Raw genomic sequence first — 26,110 nt, forward strand, 5'->3', positions numbered from 1 at the left:
AGATCACCTTCCTCGTTAACCCTTTCACTGCTAAATCCGACTGATTGAAAGCCCCTTTAGTGACAGATGAGTGAGAGAGTTGCTTTGAGTGGCCACAACCGAGTTCAAGCAAGACCTGAAAAGGATTGTGGATAACAAAGACTGTCAGGTTTCCCACTGAGTCAATCTAAGTGAGAAAAGAAACTATGAAAACTGCTATGTATTATGACTGTCATCAGATCTGGAAAACACTGTTGCTGTTGTAGTGTGGACGTGCATGTTTTGTGTGGCTTTTTGCTATGGTGCGGGTTTTTTTTGTGGCTCTTTATACCTAACTGGTTGGCCACCCCTGATATATAGTCTAACCAGCCTGTTCTCATGAACCAAATGTCCAAAAGTTAAGCACTATAATTCGTATGATTTCCATGTTTTGGTGTTGCTGTCAGCGCCACATTGACTGCTGCTCTATAAGAACGTGGCTGCAGTTGAGTTTAATTCAATTCAATTTTATTTATAGTATAATCAGAATCAGAATCAGAATCAGAAAGGGCTTTATTGCCAAGTACGTTGCACATACGAGGAAGTTGTCATGGTGTTGTTGGAGCATGTCACACATACAAATATAAGAAGGATAAAAAGATATAAACAATATAAGTATAAACATATACACACAGTAAGTATTAATAACGATAAAATAAATTTCAATAAATAGTAAAATAAGCAGTACACTTAAACAGTGGTGAAAAGGGACGCTACAGCAGAGTAGGTACAGTGGCATGAGGAGCCAGAGGTGGGGTGTGGAGAGAGTCAGGATGGATTCCGGGCCTTGTTAATAAGGCTAGTGGCGGAGGGGAAAAAACTGTTTATGTGGCGTGAGGTTTTGGTCCTGATGGACCTCATCCTCCTGCCAGAGGAGAGTGACTCAAAGAGCTTGTGTCCGGGGTGGGAGGGGTCAGCCACAATCTTTCCAGCACGCTTCAGAGTCCTGGTGGTGTATAGGTCCTGGAGCGGCGGCAGATTGCAGCCAATCACCTTCTCAGCTGACCGAATGACACGCTGCAGCCTGCCCTTGTCCTTGGCAGTGGCAGCAGCGTACCAGATGGTGATGGAGGATGTGAGGATGGACTCAATGATGGCTGTGTAGAAGTGCACCATCATTGTCTTTGGCAGGTTGAATTTCTTCAGTTGCCGCAGGAAGTACATCCTCTGTTGTGCTTTCTTCACGAGGGAGCTGATGTTCAGCTCCCACTTGAGGTCTTGGGAGATGGTAGTTCCCAGGAAGCGGAAAGACTCCACAGTGTCAATTGTGGAACCACAGAGGGTGATGGGGGCAGGTGGGGCTGGGTTCTTTCTGAAGTCCACAACCATCTCCACTGTCTTTAGAGCGTTGAGCTCTAGATTGTTTTGCTTGTACCAGGTCACCAGGTGGTCAGCCTCCCACCTGTAGGCGGACTCGTCTCCATCAGAGATGAGTCCGATGAGGGAGGTGTCGTCCGCAAACTTCATAAGCTTGACGGACTGGTGACTGGAGGTGCAGCTGTTGGTGTACAGGGAGAAGAGCAGAGGAGAAAGAACGCAGCCCTGGGGGGATCCGGTGCTGATGGTCTGTGAGTCGGAGACGTGTTTCCCCAGCTTCACATGCTGCTTCCTGTCAGACAGGAAGTCAGTGATCCACCTGCAGGTGGAGTCAGGCACACCAAGCTGGGAGAGTTTCTCCTGAAGCAGAGCCGGGATGATGGTGTTGAAGGCAGAGCTGAAGTCCACAAACAGGATCCTGGCGTAGGTTCCTGCGGAGTCCAGGTGCCGGAGGATGTAGTGGAGGGCCAGGTTGACTGCATCGTCTACAGACCTATTGGCTCTGTAGGCAAACTGCAGGGGGTCCAGGAGGGGGTCGGTGAGGTCTTTGAGGTGTGAAAGCACAAGGCGCTCAAAGGACTTCATAACCACAGAGGTCAGGGCGACGGGTCTGAAGTCATTAAGTCCTGTGGTCCTTGGCTTCTTGGGGACAGGGATTATGGTTGAGGTCTTGAAGCAGGCTGGCACGTGACATGTCTCCAGTGAGGTGTTAAAAATGTCTGTGAACACTGGAGACAGCTGGTCAGCGCAGTGCTTCAAGCTGGATGGGGAGACAGCATCCGGTCCAGCAGCTTTCCTGGGATTCTGTCTCCTAAAGAGTCTATTGACGTCCCTCTCGTGAATGGAGAGAGTCGTCACTGAGGTGGGAGGGGGGGTGGAGGTGGATGGGACCTTTAAGGAGGGCATTGGTGGGGGGGCCCAGGACCCTGCTGAGGTGGGCGAGGTGGAGGTGATGCACAATGGCTGTAGCTGTAGGGAGGTGTCGTGGGGGATGGTGTCAGGACTGTCCTTTTGTCTTTCAAATCGACAGTAGAACTCGTTCAGGTCGTTGGCTAGGTGTCGGTCATTGAAGGAGTGGGGGGTTTTAGGCTTGAAGTTGGTGATCTGCCTAAGTCCTTTCCAGACAGTCGCAGAGTCATTAGCTGAGAACTGGCGTTGGAGCTTCTCAGAGTACCGATGTTTAGCCTCCTTCACTGCCTTGCTAAATTTGTACTTTGACTCTTTAAATCTGTCTTTGTCCCCCACTCCTGAACGCCTCTTCCTTAGCCAGCCTTAACCTTCTGAGTTTGGCTGTGAACCAGGGTTTGTCATTGTTGTAACTCACCCTGGTGCTTGATGGAATGCAGCAGTCCTCACAGAAGCTGATGTATGACGTCACAGCCTCTGTGTACTCATCCAGACTGTTGGTAGCAGTCCTGAACACATCCCAGTCAGTAGAATCCAAACACGTCTGGAGATCCTCCACAGCCTCACTGGTCCACTTCCTTGATGTTCTCGCTACAGGTTTGCAGAGCTTTAGTTTCTGCCTGTAGGCGGGGATCAGGTGGACCATGACGTGGTCAGAGTGTCCCAGTGCAGCACGGGGGACGGCGTGATAAGCATCCCTGACTGTGGTGTAACAGTGATCCAGAATGTTCTCCTCTCTGGTCGGGCATTTAATATGTTGTCTATATTTAGGGAGTTCATGAGTGAGGTTCCCTTTATTAAAGTCACCAAGGACAATAACTAGGGAGTCCGGGTTGGTCCGCTCCACACACAGTATCTGGTCGGCAAGCATGCGCTGCGCGTCCTGCACGTTGGCCTGCGGTGAGATGTAAACACCGACCAGAATGAATGAATGGAACTCACGGGGTGAATAAAAAGGCTTACAGTTTATGGTGAAATACTCCAGGTCAGGAGAACAATACTGCTGGATCACTGTCACGTCGTTGCACCAACCGCTGTTGATGTGGAAACAGATTCCTGCACCTTTAGTTTTGCCGGAGAGAGCCGTGTCTCTGTCCGCTCTGAAAAGCTGGAAGCCTGCCAGCTGCAGCGCAGAGTCCGGTATTATTCCACAGAGCCACGTCTCCGTGAAGCACAAAACAGCAGATGAAGAAAAGTCCCTGTTTCCCCCCAACAGCAGTTGTAATTCCTCCACTTTGTTGGGCAGAGAGCGCACGTTAGAGAGGAATATTCCAGGTAACGGTGTGCGTGATCCTCGCTGGCGGAGACGCACCAGCGCACCGGCCCGTTTCCCTCTCCTCCGGCGTTTCGCTGCGTGAGCAAAGGTGAGCGCACCTTTGACCAGAATGTCCAAAATTTCCAGTGAAGGGAGAAGAAAAGTGGGAAATAGGTCTGATGGTGTTGTTGCCCTGAAGTTCACGAGCTCTTCACTGGTGAATGAGATTCGGGTACCATCGCAAGAAACAAAGTTAAAACACAAAACAAAACAAAACAGAGCGCTCCAACACACCGTGTCGCCATTCTGCGGCGCCATCTTGAGTTAGCTGTCATAACAAGAGTTATCTCGAGACACTTTACAGAGAGAGTAGGTCTAGACACTGCAGGGTGTCGAGCAGGACCGAGGAGCCACCCTAATCAAAGGAAAACTGCACAATCTTGGGCCTAGCCTAGCAATACCGCCCTCTTGGGGTGAAACAGTTTTGTGCAGCTCACAGGAGTAGCCATTTTTGTAGTCTTTGGTTAGACTACACCTCGTCACCCCCCCTACTCTTTCACACTCACTCTCTCACACACACATACACACACACACACACACACACATACATATATACAAACACACACATATATATATATATATATATATACACACACACACACACACACACACACACACACACACACACAACCCTGTCAGATGAACAACATCATTCATTTAATATCCTAACTGTTGTCTGTGTTTTTGCAGCTTTTTTGTCCACGTTGCTTCATTCTGGGGACTCGTTGGGTTTTAATCAGACGTGTTGAGGAACTTTCTCCTCAGATATTAGGGAAGTTACAGTAAAAGAATGTGAAGTTGGTAAGAAAAGAGTTCTCGTAACGGAAAGAAAAAAAGGAAGTCAGAAAGTGGTTAAAAACGTTTCTTGACATATGTGACAACTCGTCTGTCCGTCAGTCAGTTAACGCTCCGCTCACTCTTCTGTCAGGAGTCCCAACCTGAAGAGACTGAAGTAAGGATGGCAGTTTGGGACAAAAAGATCCTCTGGGCCGTCATGTTGGTCCTGACAGGTAAGACCAGAGTCTAAAGTTGTTTCAGATAAATGTTAAAACGTCTCAAAAAAGTGACAAAAATGTGAAATAAACACTGTACAAAGGGACAAAATGGTCTAAAAAAGCCGAAGAAACGGATAAAATGTCGGATGAAATGACAAAAACTCTGAAAAAGTGTCAGAAACGTTGATAAAAGCGAAAGAAATGTTGAAAAAAAGCAACTAAGGATGGCAGTTTGGGACAAAAAGATTCTCTGGGGCGTCATGTTCATCCTGACAGGTAAGATTAAAATCTAAAGTTTACTTCAGTTTGTTTTTTTTCCTGTCAGAAAAAAAGGATTCAAAATGTATTATTTTTTTAATCTCCAGAATCACACTCAATCCGTAAAAAAAAAAAAGATTATTACTGACCTCTGTCCTGTCAGACTGCCAAGTTTTTTATATTTATTTTGCTGTTTAGTTACTTGTTAGTCTCTGTTTATGGAAAGTAACTGAGTGTGTGTGTGTGTGTGTGTGTGTGTGCATGTGTGTGTGTGTGTGTGTGCGTGTGTTCTTGTTTAACTATATTCGTGGGGTCCAAAAACCGGGAGTCCAGTATGCTTGTGGGGTCCCGACAGCTTTGTGGGGCCAAAATGCTGGACCCCACAAGGTTAAAAGTCTGTTTGAGGGTTAAGACTTGGTTTTAGGATTAGGGTTAGAATTAGGTTATGGTTAGGGTGAGGGTAAGGGTTAAGGTTAGGTATTTAGGGTTAGGGTTAGGGTAAGGGTTAAGGTTAGGCATTTAGTTGTGATGGTTAAGGTTAGGTTAAGGGGCTAGGGAATGCATTATGTCAATGACACAATTATGTGTTTCTAAGTGTGTGTGTGTGTGTGCGTGTGTGCGTGTGTGCGTTCGTGCGTGTGCGTGCGTGCGTTTGTGCATGTGTTTCTAAGTGTGTGTGCGTGTGTGTGCATGTGTTTCTAAGTGTGTGTGCGTGTGTGCGTATGTGCGTGTGTGTGTGTGTTAAGGCATGGATACTATACATAGATAGTAAAATATTTTTAGCCAAGAATCCATTTCATATATGGGAGACCTTAGAGATGAGGAAAAAAATTGTTGGGTTTAGTTCTACCTCCGGTAGGGGTATTTCAAAAACTAAAGCCCTTTTTGACCATTTGCCACTAGTCTAGTGTTGAGTCTTCCTGTTTCTGTCAGATGACAAGAAGGACTTCCTGTTTAACTGTAATTTTCATATTCACTACTGAACTGTTATAGTTTACAATTCTATATCAGAGTATTTCAGCTGTGTATATGAGCACATTTTACTAGTATGTGTTAAAGCTTTTTTATAGGTCATGCAAAATGTTGTGCGTGTAAGAGAACTTTTCAGTAGTGTATACATATGGTGCTAAAACAGTCTCATAAGTATTTGTAACTTGTAAAACACAATCCACAAATGAATGCAGAGCGATTTGTATCCGCAAATGCGTATCTGTGTCCGTGTGATTAATTTGTAACTCATATTTCATCATTTGTAAATGAACTTAGTATTTTTCAATGTAAATATATGTATACATAAATCTCCTTCTATTTGTGTGGGTACTTTTGAGACTGTTTTTCTGCGCCGTTGTTGTCACAAAACAATTAGTGTCTTCAGTGTCGATCCCAGCACTCTCCAGGAGATGGCGGTAATGTAACACTTATGGATGCAAACTGCTGTCAAACTACATAGAAGACCATGAAGAAGTCTTGTACATTTTTTCAGAGACGGTTGGCAGAAAGTCTTTGACGTTAGTAAGTTGATATTATTAGGACTTTGTCGTCAAATAAATTACATTTATGTTTTCAGCCTCATTGGTGCAGTACATTTACAATTTGCTTTGTGTTGTTATGGCAGCAGTGACAGTTTACTACTTTTTGGAGCGTGCTAACGTTCACGTTCTTGTAGCCTACAGCTTGAACAGAGATGCTAACTTAGCTCTTTAAAGTCAGCCCTGTAACATGCTTTGCCTGGTCTTTGTATGGAATGGGCAGTCCTAAATGTTATTAAGCACTCCTTAAACCTGTAGGCGAGCTAGTGAATATATTTGCTATCATTTGAAACTAGACGATCTAAGAAATCCATTGATACCAACCATGTCATGCTTGTCCATAACAGGGATATATAAATTAAGGTTCCAAAGTTAAGCCATTTTCAAAGGAGTCTCTCTCACCTCAAGAAATCAGAATAAAAATAATTTATCATGTTTTACACTGTAGCTGTTGCCATACCTACATATTTTAGATGATGTTGCAAGTTAAACTATAAAGAATAAAAATTAAACATTTGCTCGACATATTGTAACCATGTTTATTAGTACAGTAATTGCCATGCACCAGGTTAAATACATGCTGCTCCTGTAAGACAAAATGTATGTGCAGATGTACACCCTGATAAAAAAAAGATAGTTTAATCACTGAATATGCTATGTTTTACAGATCTGACTGATCAGATGCTGACCTGAACACCTGTTTGACGATGTTTACCTGGACCCACAAGACTCTCCTCACAGTATGAAGGTACAGTCATGTGAACAATTTAGGACACCCATGCTAAAGTTGACTAAACAGAGGAATACAAAAATCATCTTTTGGAAATTGATCTTAAATCCTTAATTTAAAAAATGAGGAAAAATCCAATCTTTAAGGACACAAATTGTCTTTGTGAATGAATAATGTATTGTAAATAAATACATGTTCTTGCTTAAAATACAGGGGGCATAAGTCAGTACACCCCTATGTTAAATTCCCATAGAGGCAGGCAGACTTTTATTTTGAAAGGCCAGTTATTTCATGGATCCAGGATACTATGCATCCTGATGAAGTTCCCTTGGTCCCCACATCATCACATACCCTTCACCATACCCCACATCATCACATACCCTTCACCATACCCCACATCATCACATACCCTTCACCATACCCCACATCATCACATACCCTTCACCATACCCCACATCATCACATACCCTTCACCATACCCCACATCATCACATACCCTTCACCATACCCCCACATCATCACATACCCTTCACCATACCCCACATCATCACATACCCTTAACCATACCCCCAAATCATCACATACCCTTCACCATACCCCACATCATCACATACCCTTCACCATACCCCCAAATCATCACATACCCTTCACCATACCCCACATCATCACATACCCTTCACCATACCCCCACATCATCACATACCCTTCACCATACCCCACATCATCACATACCCTTCACCATACCCCACATCATCACATACCCTTCACCATACCCCACATCATCACATACCCTTCACCATACCCCACATCATCACATACCCTTAACCATACCCCCACATCATCACATACCCTTCACCATACCCCCACATCATCACATACCCTTCACCATACCCCACATCATCACATACCCTTCACCATACCCCACATCATCACATACCCTTCACCATACCCCCACATTATCACATACCCTTCACCATACCCCCACATCATCACATACCCTTCACCATACCTAGAGATTAACATGGTTTTATGTCAGTTAACCTAATAGCTGGTTTGAGTTGCATTAAGGGATGATCTTATGGAAAGTACCCCATGCCAATCTCTAGGTATGGTGAAGGGTATGTGATGATGTGGGGGTATGGTGAAGGGTATGTGATGATGTGGGGGTATGGTGAAGGGTATGTGATGATGTGGGGTATGGTGAAGGGTATGTGATGATGTGGGGTATGGTGAAGGGTATGTGATGATGTGGGGTATGGTGAAGGGTATGTGATGATGTGGGGGTATGGTGAAGGGTATGTGATGATGTGGGGACCAAGGGAACTTTATCAGGATGCATAGTATCCTGGATCCATGAAATAACTGGCCTTTCAAAATAAAAGTCTGCCTGCCTCTATGGGAATTTAACATAGGGGTGTACTTACTTATGCCCCCTGTATTTTAAGGAAGAACATTTATTTATTCACGATACATTATTCATTCACAAAGATTGGTGTCCTTAAAGATTGGATTTTTCCTCATTTTTTTAATTAAGGCATTAAGATCAATTTCCTAAAGATGATTTTTTTTTCCCTCTTTTTAGTCAACTTTAGCATGGGTGTCCTAATTTGTTCACATGACTGTATTGTGGGACAGGTGTCATACTTCTGCCAAGCGATGGGCTGAAGACAACACAGCAGCATCAGGAAGGATTCAGTATCCACAGGATGACTTCTGTGAGCTGAGAGCCTACATTACCAGCTGACACATCTTCAGTAGAAAAGAAGCCCTTCAGACTGGTGGAGGACACGATCTGGACAGTTAACATGTACTACTGTGTGCATTATGAATACACACTTTATATTTCCATTTCATTGACTATGAATGAAGTGCTTTATTTCTAAGCAGGGTTTGGTCATTTTAAAGTTTAGTAGTAAGGCTCCTTAACTTTTTTTTTTTCACAAAGACTGTAATTGCACTGTTTAAACAGGTGATATGTCTGATTTAATGCATGTAGAAGGGTCAAACACTGAGACCACTTAACATCCTGACTATAAAAATGTAATCCTTTAAGACAGGTAATAGTTAAAGTAAGCAACACAAAACATTTGTTTAAAAGTTCAACTTTATTGTTTGACAGATGACAATATATAATAATAAATAATAAAACAAAAGTATGTTGAAAGGGTATTAAATCTAATCTGCAGCTTGAAAAACATTTCACAGCATAGATATGACAATAACGGACGAATAAAACAAAAGTTATTTTGTGAAACGAGTCCCTTTCTCACAGCCTGATCAATGTCTATGGACACAGTACAGTCCTCACTAGCTGTTGATACTTTAGTTACTGAGCAGTTGAGAAGTGACACCTATCGAGCAATAACTTCCCCCTGATGGTTTCTCATACTGTGAGGAGAGTCTGGTGTGTCCAAGTACACCTCATCAGTGGTCAGTCAGATCTGTAAAACACGGCGGATTCAGTTTTAGATTAAACTAGGCTATCATGTTTTATCACGGTGTACAACTGCACATACATTTAGTCTTGAATAAAGGAACAGCATGTACTGTATTTAACCCGGTGCGTGACAATTACTGTACTAATAAACTAGGGCCGGGACTCGATTGAAAAAATTAATCTAATTAATTAGAGGCTTTGTAATTAATTAATCGAAATTAATCGCATTTTAATTGCATATAAATATTAGTTACCCTGGTCCTGAAACCAGTCATCTGGTGGAGTGTGGGTTGGGTTTGGGTCCTTGTAACTTTACTCGGAGTCGGGCTAACGTCCACGCTAACTCCTGTGTGTTTTGCGTTGAGGTGATATTTGAGGCTCGATGTGCTGCGGTGATTCCTTGTTACATAGCTTGCACACAACCATGCTCTTGTCGACGCTTCCATCCTTTCGTTTTTTAAAACAAAATTTCCCATCCACGGGGCCGAGCAGAGCGGTCTCGTCAGCTTCTTCGTTCATGTTCACTGTGGTTTGTTGTTGTCGGAAGTCAAGAACGCTAGTTGGTGCTCCAGTATAATCGGTCCGTCGAAACTCATTCATTGAAAAACGTTCTGCGGTGCAAAAATAAGTGTGGTTAACATTATGTTATTTATTTTTTGCGTAATTAATCTTAATTAACGCGTTAAAGTCCCGTAATTAATTAATCTTAATTAACGCGTTAAAGTCCCGGCCCTATAATAAACATTTACAATATGTCGAGCAAATGTTAAATTTAAATTCTTTATAGTTTAACTTGTAACATCATCGATTGATTCCTTAGATCATCTAGTTTCATATGATACCAAATATATTCACTAGCTTTACAACTGGGCCCACTAACAGTTTAAGCAGAGCTTAATAACATTTCAGACTGCCAATTCCATACAAAGCCCATGTTATAGGGGTGACTTTAACGAGCTAAGTTAGCATAGCTCTACAAGAATGTGAACATAACATAAAGCAAATTGTAAATGCACTGCAACAACGATGCTGAAAACATAAATGTAATTTATTTGACGACAAAGTCTAATAATATCAACTTACCCGGAGTAACGTCAAGGAGATTCTGCCAGTATCTATGAAACATTTAACAAGGCTTCTTCATGGGCTTCTATGTAGTTTAACAGCGGTTTGCATCCATAAGTGTTGCATTACCGCCATCTCCTGGAGAGTGCTGGGATCGTCACTTAACACACGAATTGTTTTGTGACAACAGCGCGGAAAAACAGTCTCAAAAGTACCCACACAAATAGAAGGAGATTTACACATATATTTAAATTGAAAAATACTAAGTTCATTTACAAATGATGAAAGACGAGTTACAAATTAGACACACGGACACAGATACGCATTTGCGGATACAAATCGCTCTGCATTCATTTGTGAATTGTGTTTTACAAGTTACAAATACTTATGAGACTGTTTTAGCAAGAATATATGTAAGAGCGTTTCACTTGTATGTGTGAGAGCGTTTCAGTAGTGTGTGCGAGCGAATAATCTTCCAGTTGTTTATGTGAGTGTTTCAGTAGTGTATGCAAGAGCATTTCACATTTGTTCGTGAGAGGTAATTCTGAATAATGTCCCCTGACGGCTCCTCATAATTTAGCATCAGCACACACAGACACATACTCACACACACACACACACACACACACACACACACACACACACACACACACACACACACACACACACACAGACACACACAAGCACACACACGCACACACACACGCACACACACTCACACATGCACCCCCACAGTAGATGTACTTAGTAAGATTCCACCTCTGGAGCCAGTTCCATTAAAAGTGAACTTGATTGTAACGTGGCCTGTCTCAGAGTGGTGTTTCTGGGCTCCGTTCTGCCAGTTTAACTTTAGTTCATGTTGTGGTTCAGAATGTTGGGACCGTCCAGGAGTGGGTTAAACATTATCTTGTCAAACAAAGGATTTCCAGCCAACATGTGCTCAGAGACAATGGGCCTGAGACAAAGAAGGGCCTACCTGGAAAATTCCGATCCAGGTCTCCCCAGGAAAGATGGTTCATCACCCATTTTCTAACAACAGCCTGCATGCAGACCTTGCAGCCTAAAAGTCGCACCCAGGTGCTACTGCACAAAATGGCCGAAACACCGGGAGGTCCTGCATTCCCATTGGCTCCTGGGACCATAAACACAGCAGGGAGCCAGGTCTGGTGGCCTGACCTATAAATAACCTCTTCACCCCCCACTTCTCAACTGTTCATGCCTTTATTAGTTCTAGGTTGGATTACTGTAATGCTCTTTACGTTGGTCTGAATCAGACCTCCATCGCACGTCTTCAACTTGTGCAAAATGCAGCTGCTCGCTTTTTAACAAACACATCTAGACGTGCACATATCACTCCCGTTCTCTACACCCTTCATTGGCTCCCTGTGCGTTTTAGAATCGATTTTAAGATTTTATTGTTTGCTTTCAAGGCCTTAAATGGTCTGGCCCCGGAGTATTTGTCCGAAATTTTAACTTTGCGGGAGCACAACCGGTCATTGCGGTCTTCAAACCAGCGACTTTTAGAAGTGCCAAGGTCTAGATATAAACGGTGGGGTGACCAGGCTTTTGCAGTTGCTGCCCCGAGACTCTGGAACAAGTTACCCCCTGATATCCGCACTATTACAGATGTAGCTCTTTTCAGGTCCAAACTTAAAACGCATCTGTTTAGTCAGGCTTTTAATACGTAGCAGTGGTGTGACGATTTCGTTCTTCTGCTTCTCTGTAACTATTTCTGATTTTACATGTTCTTTCTTTATATTGTGTGATATGTGTTTTTATTCTTGGTTTCGATGTTAAGCACTTTGGATACCTGCTGGTTGCTGTAAAGTGCTATATAAATAAAGTTTGATTGATTGATTGATTGATTTTGCCCTGTGACTTTGGTCACTACAGCATGACACACAGAAACAAATGCTTTCCACCTCAACTCCAGTTGACGACAGGTCAGCACGACAAGTTTGTGCTAAAACTTCCATTTTTGAAACAAAGTGGATTTAATTTCGGTGCTGGGAGCACCGTGGATCCTCTGAAACCACTCGCCAGTGTTTTCATATCTGCAGGAGAAGGAAACAACGTTTTTCTTCTCAAGTCGACTCTAGCTCCCTTCCTTCTGCTCTTTTTGGAAGGAGAGCTTCCTCTGTGATCTGCTGACGAGCAGACACGGACCCCCGTTTCTTTCGTGGAAACCTACGGACAAACGGACTGAACACACAGTAAGAAGGCTTACGGCTGGGCAGAGATAAATAGTGTGTTTTATTAATGAGTAATTTGCTATTGCTGCTACTTTGTGTTACCATTAATGTGATCTGATTAATACAGTGCTACTGCTGCGCGTGTAATGTATTAATCTAGGATTGTGACCGCTGAGTCAAATCTATTCTGTGAATGTACTCTGATCACGGTGCATTGTTGATATGTTGTGTTGAATATGTAGCTAGCTTGTTCAGGCTGTAAATGCTACTTTCTGCTTCTCCCACTGCTGAGGAGTTTTAGGTACTGTTAGATCCAAGTATATATATATATATATCTTTCTTTCCTACTTCTCTAACCTTTCTCTCACACACACATATATGAACACATAGCTAGTTACACACACGCGCTAAAGTGAACAGCTGGGCAACAGCTAGTCACGTAGCTAGCTACAGAACGCACACTGCTTAACAACTGCGCTCCTCAGGGTGTCCCTTTGTGTCAACCACACGGTAGCCTGAATGAGCTAACGGCTAATCTTGGGCCTAGCCTAGCAATACCGCCCTCTTGGGGTGAAACAGTTTTGTGCAGCTCACAGGAGTAGCCATTTTTGTAGTCTTTGGTTAGACTACACCTCGTCACCCCCCCCTGCTCTTTCACACTCACTCTCTCACACCCACACACACACCCACACACACACACACACACACACACACACACACACAGAGAGAGGGTCTCCCCACATGCTGTTCTGTTTTTGCTTTGTTTTGTTGTACTTAAAAGAAACGTATATTGGTTTTAATTGATCAAAGGATTATTGATTGGCCATTGATAATTTTGAAGTTAATAAATTCTACTATACTTTAATTAGCAGTTGTTGGTGATTATTTGTGTATTATTGTATTAATTGCTGGTTAAACACAGGTCAGTGCTCGGATTTCACCCTTCCACTGACAATGAGACTATTACACAGTTCAATACTAACCCCTGAAGTTTCAGGGTGGTGCCCCGTTTTGATTGTTTGTTGATTTGATTAATAACCATATTCATAACTTTATTAATATTGATAAACCTCTTTGATAATATGCCAATAATTGGATCTGTACACCTACGAGTACCCAACAAGAATAAAGAAGCTGGAAGACATCTCTGTGTCCTGTTGGTGCAGAAACATGCAGACTGAAGCAGATTATAATCACACACGTTGAGAAAAAGACACATGAAGGGAAGTGAGATCAGTGAGATAAAAGAGAGAAAAGTAACCAGTGATGGAGGAAGTACTCTCATCATTTACTTCAGTAAAAGTACACGAGTATTATCATCAACTCTAAACACAAAACATTGAAGTACTTCTTTGGCATTTTTTTATGTTATTGGATTATAATTTAGGTATTAGGATTATTATTTGGTACAAGAACACGTGAGAGTTGTCGTTGTCATTGTGAGATTTTCAGGATTGTTTCTCAAAATACCTCAAATATAAATTCAGTCTAATAGGAGATGAAATCACAGGTGAGAAATGTTTGTTTTTACAATCAGACATCAGTTTACAAAGAAGAAGAGAATCAGAGACACTGAATTCTGATATTCATTTTCTACCATCATGTTTGTCTCTTCTTCTTGTGTTTGTCAGGTGCTCTGGGTCAAAGAGTGAACTATCCAGATCCTGTTTGTGGTGTAAAAGGATCGACCGTCCTCCTCTACTGCTCCTTCAACACACTGAAGTCTGTCAATAGAAGAAAAGTTTTGATCGAGATCATCAGAGTCGTCTGGTGCAAGAATCATGGAATCTGTTTCAGTTTGACTCCATCTGTGTACGACAGGAAATCAAACATCAACAACTCTCGTTACAGATACCTGGGAGACAAGAAGGGAGACTGCACTTTACAGATCTCAGATTTACAGAAGAAAGACGACGCAACTTTTCACTTCAGAATGGAAGCTAATGATGTCAGAGCAACTTTTACTGAACAACCAGGAGTGAGAGTCACAGTCGTAGGTAAGAACATCTCAAGGAACAGCTAGAGACTCTGTTGGTTATAACTAAATTAGGAAACAGCTACACAGAGACTCTACACAGAGGGTCTCAGCCCAGACCTATAGGGGGGTCTGGGGGACATGTAACTCTGAGACTGTTTAGGGACCCCAGTCTGCAGAAATATTCAACCACACCATTTTAAACTAGGCAACAATAACACACGTATACTGCATGGGATTATCATAAAGTGTGTGTGTGTGTAAAGGGGAGACTCGTGGGTATGTACAGAACCCATTTTCATTCAGATATCTGGAGGTCAGAGGTTAACGGACACCTTTGAAAAAGGCTGTGCCAGTTTTTCCCTCTCCAAACTTTAGCTTAAGTCTGGAGCAATACTTAGCTTCCTTCCCAACAAGCTAGCACAGCATGGGTTCCTTATGTTGTCTAGTTTACTTTGATACCAATGTATTGTTCTAGCTTTGGAACAGAACCCACTACAGCCTCTAAAAGACAGTAAAGTCACCCTAAAAGATATAGGGCTGTCTTTACCTTTAGTTGTATAGTGATCTTGGTCTGTAACAACATGAGGAACGGGGATCATCAGTTCCAACAAGTCTAAGGGCCCTATCTTGCACCCAGTGCAGCGCAAAGCCCGATGCCAGTGTGTTTGCTAGTTTAAGACCGACGCATTGTCAGTTTCCATATGTCATATGACCACTTAGTTTTGTGAGAAACCGCTCAGTGAACTACATCTCTCGTCTTACACAATTTACGTCACCTAGCTTGATGATCAACTTGCTTTCTAGCTAGCTAGCTTAGCTCTGTTCCACAACACATGTATTGTTATTTCACCTGATGTTTTTTATCCAGTGAAGTGTTTTCAGCAGATAAGCAAAAGAACAAGCGAGATCCTCTGCTCGATAGAGTAACGTTACATCCCCGGTATGATACCCACAGAGACGTCGTAGCTTCAGCGAGATGTCATCCATGAGACTTTGAAGTGTGAAGTCTTTCCAATGACGTATTTTCACAGTCTTATACTTCAACAGTTTAAAAAAGACTTTCTTCGGTTGAAAAATTATCTTTTAAATTGACGAACATCATATTTGTAATCCATGGCTCAATTCAAACGGGATCAAAAAATAATTATAGCTGCAAGCAGCATTGGACGGGCCCTCACTCCTCTGCACGCGTTGGGGTTACTTGCGGATGCCGCTCCTTGCGACCGTGCATTTGCGTGGCACTCAGACACCGTAAATCGTCACCAATGAAAAGGGAAATCCCTGCTGACTTCAGCAATACCTCACACAAGACTCTACATCATACAGTTCATTAGCTGTGAAAAGGGGCGTGGTTAAAGCATAGGGGGCGGACCAAACCATGACTAATGAAAAGGGGACTCTCTGTTGAGTTCAATGATACCTCACACAATAGTCCACATCAAACGGGTCATCAGTTATAAAAGAGGGCGTGGCTAAAGCATAGGGGGCGGGCCAAACCATCACCAATGAAGAAGGAACTCTCTGCTGAGTTCAATGACACCTCACACAAGACTCTACCTTAAACGGTTCAAATGTTATGAACGGGGGCGTGGCCTGAGTAAGTGGGCGTGGTTAAAGTATAGGGGGCAGCTCAGTATCACATGTAGAGATTAAGATGTATCTTTTTGTCAGGTCCGTCTGTAGATGCTACCTGCCAAGTTTCGTGCAGATTGGTCGCACGGTCTAGGAGGAGTTCGGCAAAGTAGGTTTTCGAAAAATTGCGATTTTTCACGCATAAAAGTCTAGGCGGAAATGGGCGTTGGCCTATATCAAGAGATTCGGCTGGATCCAGGGAACGTGAAGATATATGGTTTTTGAATGTGCGATGTACGGTTTGGGAGTTTTAAGGACAAACGCGTTTTTTTTTCTGCAATAACGCCACCTAGTGGTGCATATGAGTAATTTTTTTGAATCTTTGCAATTTTCACCAGTTGTGACATGTGTGCAACTTTTTGTGAGTTTTCGTGCATTCTAACCCCCTCAAAAATGCGACGAAGGAATCAGAAAAATAATGTGACCAAAAACAATAGGTTCCTTCGCACTTTCAGTGCAAGGCACCGTTGGGGCCGTTGGGGCCTTGCACTTTCGTGCTCAGGCCCTAATAATAATTAAAGCTGCAAGCAGCATTGGACGGGCCCTCCCACCTCTGCGTGCATCCGGGTTACTGGCGGACACCGCTCGTTGCGACCGTGCATTTGCGCGGCACTCAGACACAGCAAATCATCACCAATGAAAAGGGAACTTCTTGCTGAGTTCAATGATACCTCACACAATAGTGTACAAGAAACGGGTCATTAGTTATTAAAGGGGGAGTGGCTAAGGCATATGGGGCGGGGCAAATCGTCACCAATGAAAAGGGAACTCTCTGCTGAGTTCATTAATACATCACATAAGAGTCTACCTTAAACGGGGTCACCAGGTATGAAAGGGGGTGTGGCTTAAGCATAGGGGGGCGGGCCAAACCATCACCAATGAATAAGGAAGTCTCTGCTGAGTTCATTGATAACTCACACAAGACTCTACCTTAAACGGGTCACCAGAAATGAAAAGGGGCGTGGCTTAAGCATAGGGGGCGGGCCAAACCATCACCAATGAAGATGGAACTCTCTGCTGAGTTGACACCTCACACAAGACTCTACCTTAAATGGTTCAAATGTTATGAAAGGGGGCGTGACCTGCATAAGTGGGCGTGGTCAAATTATAGGGGCCGGCTCAGTATCACATGTAGACCACACATTATAAGTTTCATGTAAATCGGATGATGTTTGTCATATAAGGCTTATTTCCTGTTTCCAGCCCCCCGCTATGACCAAAAGACAATATTGGCCTGTATATGTCCTCAGGCCTAGACTCTTGTTGATTGTGGGAATTTTCAAGCAGATATGACAATGTACACTGTAGTTACGTTACTAACTTAAGTATAGCACCTTGACTTTTAGGCCTACTTCCTGTTGCCACTAGGTATTTTGTAGGGTAAATGTCCTCAGAGTTAGAGTCTTATGATTCCTGAAAAGTTTCGAGACAATTGGAAAATGTACACTCAAGTTACACCCACTTCCTGTTTTGGGGGCGAAGCGCAAAAAATGGCCGCCCCGCCATGGCCACGCCCTATGACGAAATTTTTGTTCTTTTAACAACTTTTCATCTTTAACGTCTTAAGATGGTACAGATGAAATTTGAAGTTGATCGGATGAAATCTCTAGCAGGAGTTTGTTAAAGTACGACATGTGGAAATGGCCAAAATCACACTAATTTTGAACTTTCAATTGAAAATGGCGGACTTCCTGTTGGGTTTAGGGCTCCAATGCCGTTTCTTGTAGGTCTTGACATGCTACATATGTGTACCCAGTTTTGTGAGTCTACGTTAAACATACTGCAGGGGCTCAATTTTTTTAAGTTTGTAGAGGGCACTAGCGAGCCAAAAAGGCAATTCATTTGCCGTAATAATAATTCCTTGAGTTCCAATAGGGCCTTCGCCGCTGTCAGCGCTCGGGCCCTAACTAGAGAATGCAATTTCTGAAGAAATTGCGGTGTGACATAACAGCCTGCTGATCATCCTGTCCAAGAATGGTGTGTGTTGTGTAAGACATGTGAGGACAGCAGCTGTCCAAAAAGGGGCCTGTTTCTCGTCTTCTCCTGGTATTTCTGGTAGGATTTAGTACAGGAGACAGTGCGGCAGTTGGTGGACATGGCTTCACTTGGAAGCTCACTGTGCCTCGTGTGAAAGTCAGATTGCCTCCCTGAGTCACATTGTTAGAAAGGGCACACGATTCCCTACATTTTGATGTAAAAGTAATGTATGAAGAGTTACAACTGTGTATGGTATCACAAGGTGAAGATAATTTTGCTTCCGCCTGTTTCCACTCTGTCAGTTGGGCATCGCCCTCTGAGTCTGAAGATTCCATCCCATACACACCAATGTAAAAATGGCAGAAAAGCATTTTTTCTACGCCTTGAAGAAGACTGAGTATTTTAAAAAGTACTAATGGGATTTGAAAGTTGAATACCAACCCTGAATGTATGAAAGATGTGGAACGTTTTAAAGTTTGAATGGAGTTTCTCAGTGAATGTATGAATGAGTAGCTAGCAGATGAAAATGTATGAAAATGTGTCAACTTTGAACATTCAGTCCATCCGCTTTAATGGGGCAAAAATGCCCGCTAAACGTTGAATATTTCAGAAATTATGAATGTTATGAATACTATAAATAGTAGCACACCATTCTGAATCAAGCTGAATCTTTTGATGTTTGAATGTAGTTCCTATGTTGAAAAATGTGGATGGAGTTAATGTGCAAAAAAAGTGGTACGGAAGAATAAGAATAAAGGTAGAATAATAGAGTTGTGAATGCCTTCAGCATTCACACCAATAATAATTCCTTCAGTTCCAATAGGGCCTTCGCCGCTGTCGGCGCTCGGGCCCTAAGTATTATCTCTCCATTGACTCTCGTTCACATTTTTTTGAAAAATAGGTCCCATTGGCCGGAAGTAGAAGGGCGTGACTTCGGCTCTCTATGACGAAAGGTTTTTCTTTTAATAACTTTTCATCATTCACGACATGTGGAAATGGCCAAAATCGCTCAAATTTTGAACTTTCAATTCAAAATGGCAGACTTCCTCTTGGGTTAAGGGTGTGGGTCCAATGAGCTTTTTGTACGTCTTTACATGCTACATATGTGTACCACGTTTCGTTAGTCTATGTTAAAGGCACTGCAGGGGCTCGATTTCTTTAACTTTGTAGGGGGCGCTAGCGAGCCATTTTTGTGCGCCTATTCCCGAAACCCTTAAAATACATAAATGTTCACCAGGTTTGATGCAACTGCCAATTTTGGTGAGTTTTTGAGTATGATAAGCCCCTCAAAAAGGCAATTCATTAGCCATAATAATGATAATTCCTTCAGTTTCAATGGGGCCTTCACCGCTGTCGGCGCTCGGGCCCTAAATAATACGGTGTAAATCCTCCATCATAATAGCAATGCTCCAAGGTCCAAACGCGCCTGGCTTTTAAAGGGAATGGGAGATGATCTCTGATTGGTTTATTGCATGTTACGCCCAAAACACACCTCTGATTAATGAAGACACTAAGTACAACCCTTTAGAACCATGCACCCAGTGCACGGACCCTTTTTTACCACCGTCAAACTAGCAAAAGTGGATTTGGACACCTGCACCAGGCGATTCACGCCGTGCGCTCAGATCATTAAAATAGGGCCCATAATCTATTTAGTCTAGTCTAATATAATGTATTAAAAACTAAAACTGTAAATGTATTTTAGATCAGATGAAGATAAGAAGCTCCAGAGATGACGGAGAGTTTAAAAGAGGAGAAGCAGTCACACTGAACTGTTCTGCTGCAATCTGCACTATCCACCAACTGGAGGTCAGCTGGTTCAGAGATGGCCACGCCCTCTCAGAGACTGGCCCCGCCCTCCATCTCAGCTATCTGACTGCAAAGGATTCTGGGAACTACACCTGTGGTTTGAAGAAGAAGAACCGCACCCTCTCAGTGCCGTACAGCCTGCATGTGGAGGCTGACGAGGCAGAAGAGGCAGAAGAAGGTTAGTTTGATCAGTTTTTATCCGAAAACATTTTCAGACCAGATGCAAACTCAACAAGTCCGTCTATATAAACTACAAACTGAATCTAAAACACCTTAAAGCTATAGTACGTAGTTTCTGTCTCCCCCATGAGGAATTCTAAGTAATGACAACAAAACTGTCGGCACGTCCACATGATACAAGTCTTCTGTGATCACGCACCCCCCACCCCTCCCCAACACAGTTGCTAGTAACCAAGGAGGACACGGAGGATTAAAAAAACATGAAGGACTCTTCTGAAGAGGTAATTATCTTCACTCTAGTTTCTGCACGGGAAAGTCACCGGACGCCACAATCTTCTGAACATTGTCATACTGAGAAACACAGAGAGAGTTGTATGGAGCTGATGGTCTTAATTAGCTTTGTAGCAACTCATTTGGCTTGAATGTAACAGACGTTCATTAATATCTAAAAGTTACTCACTTGGGTCCCTATCCTGCACCCGGTGCAGCACAAAGCCCAACGCAACTGTCTTTGCTAGTTTAAGTTTAAGACCGTTGTCAGTTTCCCGTCCAGCGCCCGTGTCGTTTAAATAGCAAATGCACCTGCGCCCATCTGTGGCCCATGGGCGTGCTGGTCTTACAGGGAGGTGTGTTCAGGTGCATTCTGGGCGTGCTGGTCTTACAGGGAGGTGTGTTCAGGTGCATTCTGGGCGTGCTGGTCTTACAGGGAGGTGTGTTCAGGTGCATTCTGGGCGTGCTGGTCTTACAGGGAGGTGTGTTCAGGTGCATTCTGGGCGTGCTGGTCTTACAGGGAGGTGTGTTCAGGTGCATTCTGGGTATATTGCTATCTTGAGGCAGCGGGAAGTGATTGCGCCATTGACCAATAAAAACCTGGTCTAAAGTCAATAACGCAGCATTTCATTGTTATTTTAACAGAGCATTAGTAAAATGCTCCTAGGCTCGTGCACAGCGCACACACACTATGCTTGTTACACACACAGGGACGCACAGCAGCACACACACATGCAGAAGATTACAAATAAAATCCCCTGCTGGAGCTGCTGCCCCCGCAACCCGACCCCGGATAAGCGAACGAAAATGGATAGATGGATGGATATTTATTGCCCTTTGCACTCAAACTTTGTCCATCTGTAACCCAGTGTTAATGTTTTAAAACATAAAGTATTGCGATGCAGCGGTAACGTTGTGGATGGCTAGCAGAAACAGAAATGTAGAAAGAAAAGAGTATGGAATTGTGACATCCCTAATAATTATATCTATAGTGCTTTCCTAAACAGCATGCTGTTTGTTATTGTGGTCATGGTGTTGTGTTGTTATTGTGATCATGGTGTTGTGTTGTTATTGTGATCATGGTGTTGTGTTGTTATTGTGATCATGGTGTTGTGTTGTTATTGTGATGATGGTGTTGTGTTGTTATTGTGATCATGGTGTTGTGTTGTTATTGTGATCATGGTGTTGTGTTGGCAGGAAGAGAGCAGCAGGTCGGGATCAGACAGCCGTGGGACGGGACGGGGAACAAGAGGTGAGCTGAGGCTGATAACTGAGTATTTTAGTTTGCAGATGAAGGATCTGTGTGATGAATAAGATAAGATAAGATAGACTTTATTAATCCCACACTGGGGAAATTCCTGTGCTACAGCAGCTCAAAAGAGAAATGTACACACATCAGAATAACACAAATACACATTAAGTAGACATAGGAGAAAATGTACATAAAGTATAAGAAATAGAAAAAATAGAATTAGTTATAATAATAATAGTAATAAAACAAACATATTTACACAATAAACACCCGTATATGTAATGTATGAACAGACAGTATATAAACACACATATACAGATGAATAGAGATGACATATTGCACAGTTGGAGGTAACAGAGATTTATAAATAGATACATATGTATAGGTCAGAATATTGTCCAGTGATGGCTCATATTGCAGAATCAGCTAGCAGAACATGGTACCTTCTTGCTGTGAGGACACAGTACTAACCATTGGGCCACCGTGCTGCTATGAATGAAGGTGTGAAAATGAAAATTAGTTGAATGAATGCAAATTTGAAGAGTAAAATTCAGATACATAATTTCAATGCATAAATATTCAGAATGCAAGAAAGTCAATGGCTTTTTAATTTCAAAATCAGATGAATCAGATTTCCTTCCATAGCAGTTATTAGTCTGAATGCATTCCTACAATGTTCCTAAATACACATTTAGGTCCTGTTTCTGCTGTAAAAACAGGAAACTGTTGGTCAGGGCTGTTAGTGGGGGAGTTCAAAAGGCTTAATAATTGTCATTTCATGTAATGATGACATTAAAGATGACATTAAAAGGGACACATATAACTAAATTTTGTATTTCACTTTATTTGTGCATTCAACTTGTTTTCATGTAAAATCTTTCACATCTTTCATCTATAATCTAACCAGCCTGTTCTCATGAACCAAATGTCCAAAAGTTAAGCACTATAATTCGTATGATTACTACGTTTTGCTGTTGCTGTATTTATAGTATGAAATCATGGGGCACCGGGGTAGCTCACCTGGTAGAGTGTGCACCCATATATAGAGGTTCACTCCTCAACACAGTGGCCTGGGGCATAGCAAACACTCTGGCTAAACCACGATAAGAGGTACCGCTGGCTAGCCAAAAGAGGAAGACAAGGCCCTCGATGACGGGTCCCCAGCCATGGTCACACACCCTGCCGAGGATGTACCGTTAAAGGATCCCCCTGGAGAGTCTGAAGTCCACCCTCATATCACTTTCCCCATCAAAGTACAGGGCCAGCAATGAATAAATAATTCTAAAAAACTATTGGGTTGCCTCTGCTTTCACTCTTGTATTGTTACTGTAATTAATAGCTATTGCAATAAACACCCTTATATAAACATATAATATGACTATTTTCTATGTTAACTTTATGTCAGTTGGACACCATTTGAATTGCTCCAATTTTGCTAAAATAACTAAAAATGGCCATTTTTGGTTATTTTGTTTAACAATGAATTAAGAGCAAAAGTATGAATATCATCATACCGGTAAGTCTACGGTTGCATAAAACAGAGGGCAAAAACAAGCAACAATAAAAACAATCACATTCATTTTGATGAACAAAGCAGAAATGTATTTTTCACGAGTGACAACAGGTGGCGGGAATGCTCTGCCCTGGGTACAATTCACAATTTCACAGAAGAAGAAGAAGGAGGACTGAGATGTTGTGATTGTCATTTCCGGTAAATACATAAGGCAGTGCGCGATTTGAGACAACACTCCCCCATCAAATTTTACGCACTATGCAAGTAAGTACGTAGTGTATGTAGTGCACTTCAGTTAGTGCACTAAGGGAAGTGGGCGATTTGAGACACACTGCCAGGCTCTTGATAGGTGCTGTCTGACGGTGCCGGTTGGGGGTGTGATGAACAGTGGCAATAACAGTCACAATAAAGATAATGGAACAGTGACTAGAAATAGTAGTTGTAGTAGTTCAGGATGTAGCAGGGCACAGCAGGAAATTACAGGGTGTAGCAGGACGTAGCAGAGCACTGCAGGGAGTGAGTAGCAGGGAACTGCAGGACATAGTGGGGCACTGCAGGGAGTAAAAAATGATTGTACTCATAAGCACCTTTTCTGGCAATAAAGAATAAAATAAAAATTAAAGCTGCAAGCTCGCCCCTCCCAGCACGTCGGGGGTACTGGCGGACGCCGCTCCTTGCGGCCGTGCATTTGCATGGCACTCAAACACTTCAAATTGTCACCAATGAAAAGGGAAGTCTCTGCAGAGTTCAATGATACCTCACACAATAGTGTACAAGAAACAGGGCATTAGTTATTAAAGGGGGCGTAACTTAAGCATTTGGGGCGGGGCAAACCGTCACCAATTAAAAAGGAACTCTTTGCTGAGTTCAGTGATACCTCACAACAAGAGTTACCTTAAACGCTTCACAAGTTATGGTAAGGGGGCGTGGCTAGAGTATAGGGGGTGGCTCAATATCACATGTAGACCACACGTTCTAAGTTTCATGTAAATCAGAATAACTTTTGCCAAGATACAACCGTTCCTGTTTCGACAGCCACCTACAGGAAGTTGGTCCCCCCCTAACTTTCGCATTTTTTCAACTATCAAAATTATTTTGATAACTCTTTGTCATGAGGGTCCACAGATACTACCTGCAAAGTTTCGTGAAGATCGGAATCACCGTCTAGGAGGAGTTTGAAAGAATGTAAAACGCATGAAAAATGCATAAATTAAAAATGGCCGCCTTCTGGTTGGGCGGAGCTAATGAAGGTAAATTGGGAATATGTCCACAATGATTAGAGCAATATGTGTAGTAAATCTGATGAAGCTCGGAGCAACTATGTCCAAGTTAAGGCTTTCCAGGCATTAGGGGGCGCTATGGAGCCCACTTACAGGTATGGGCCAAATCGCTGTACAGTCTCGCAAAGCTCCCAGGTGTTTATGTGGGCGCCAATTTTTGTTTGTAAAGTGTTTTGTAGTTTTCGTATATATTGAGACCGTCAAAAATGTGCCCAAGGGCTAAAACCAATTAGGGGGCTCTACAGAGAAATCGTACCATTCCCAAGCCAAAATGTGAACTCAGATCAAAGAATTTACTATTCTGCACGTGGCTGCACAATTTTGAGTCCGATTTTTTGAGAGTTTTTGTGCATCCTTAAGTCCTCAAACACCTGTTCGATAAATGAAAGATTTTGCACGAAAACCAAGATGGCCGACCTTCTGTCAGGTGGAAAAATAAAAATAAAAATGCTACATGGACTATGTTCCCTCAAAATTTGGTATATTCACTTCTCTTTTTTTCCGGATCATGGCGCTCGTTAGGGGGCGCTATGGAGCCCCCCGGCGACACATGAGCCCAATCACTACAGAACTTTGAAATTTTCACCAGGTCTGACATGTGTGCACATTTTTGTGAGTTTTCGTGCATTCTAACCTCCTCAAAAATGCGACGAAGGACTCGGAAAAATAATTATAATCCTTACAAAAACAATAGGTTCCTCACACTTTCAGTGCAAGGCACCATTGGGGCACCGTAGGGGCCTTGCACTTTCGTGCTTGGGCCTTAATAAAAAATATCTTCTATCAGTCTCAGCTCGCTCTGCGGTGAGAAAACATTCAATCTTATCAAAACTATATCAGATAAATCATTCTGTATAATCTTTATATTTATATAACATGTATTCAGGGGTTTTCCACGACGTTATAACTCTGAGGTGCAGCAGCCGAGCCGGTTTGGCTGATCTGAATGAATGTGAGTCCGCTGAAAAAAGCGCCAAAACCAGCAGAAAAGAGCGCCAAAAACAGTGAAAAAAAGCGCCAAAATCAGCGGAAAAATAGCGCCAAAATCAGCAAAAAAATAGCACCAAAAACAGCAAAAAAAAGCGCCAAAACCAGCAGAAAAAAGTGCCACAACCAGTGCTAAAAAAGCGGCAAAACCAGCAGAAAAGAGCGCCAAAAACAGTGAAAAAAAGCGCCCAAAACAGCAAAAAAAAGCGCCAAAATCAGCAGAAAAATAGCGCCAAAATCAGTGGAAAAATAGCACCAAAAACGGCAAAAAAAGCGCCAAAACCAGCAGAAAAAAGTGCCACAACCAGTGCTAAAGAAGCAGCAAAACCAGCAGAAAAAATCGCCAAAAATGGCAAAAAAAAGCGCCAAAACCAGCAGAAAAAAATGCCAAAACCAGCAGAAAAAAGCGCCAAAACCAGCGATAAAAGAGCGCCAAAACCAGCGAAAAAATAGCGCGAAAAACAGAGCAA

The 26,110-nt window shown here is 42.7% G+C and overlaps 1 protein-coding gene across 1 annotated transcript; it reads left to right on the forward strand.

The window, feature by feature from the left end:
- Nucleotides 1–4,775: 4,775 nt before the first annotated feature.
- LOC116041359 lies at nt 4,776–24,541 on the forward strand. Its single transcript, XM_036006352.1, has 5 exons — nt 4,776–4,827; nt 14,394–14,759; nt 20,055–20,336; nt 21,806–21,860; nt 24,499–24,541. The coding sequence occupies exons 1-5, from the start codon at nt 4,776–4,778 to the stop codon at nt 24,539–24,541; spliced, it is 798 nt and encodes a 265-aa protein (XP_035862245.1).
- Nucleotides 24,542–26,110: the final 1,569 nt, after the last annotated feature.

The sequence above is a fragment of the Sander lucioperca genome, chromosome 10 (genome assembly GCF_008315115.2).
Source record: "Sander lucioperca isolate FBNREF2018 chromosome 10, SLUC_FBN_1.2, whole genome shotgun sequence".
NCBI lineage: Eukaryota > Metazoa > Chordata > Actinopteri > Perciformes > Percidae > Sander > Sander lucioperca.

Bases quoted from the DNA above. Each gene is read 5' to 3' on its own strand.
- LOC116041359 (XM_036006352.1), top strand. From the start codon at position 4,776: ATGGCAGTTTGGGACAAAAAGATTCTCTGGGGCGTCATGTTCATCCTG. The intron at 14,760-20,054 runs GTAAGAACATCT...AATGTATTTTAG, and splicing joins AGTGAGAGTCACAGTCGTAG to ATCAGATGAAGATAAGAAGC. The intron at 20,337-21,805 runs GTTAGTTTGATC...TTGTGTTGGCAG, and splicing joins GGCAGAAGAGGCAGAAGAAG to GAAGAGAGCAGCAGGTCGGG.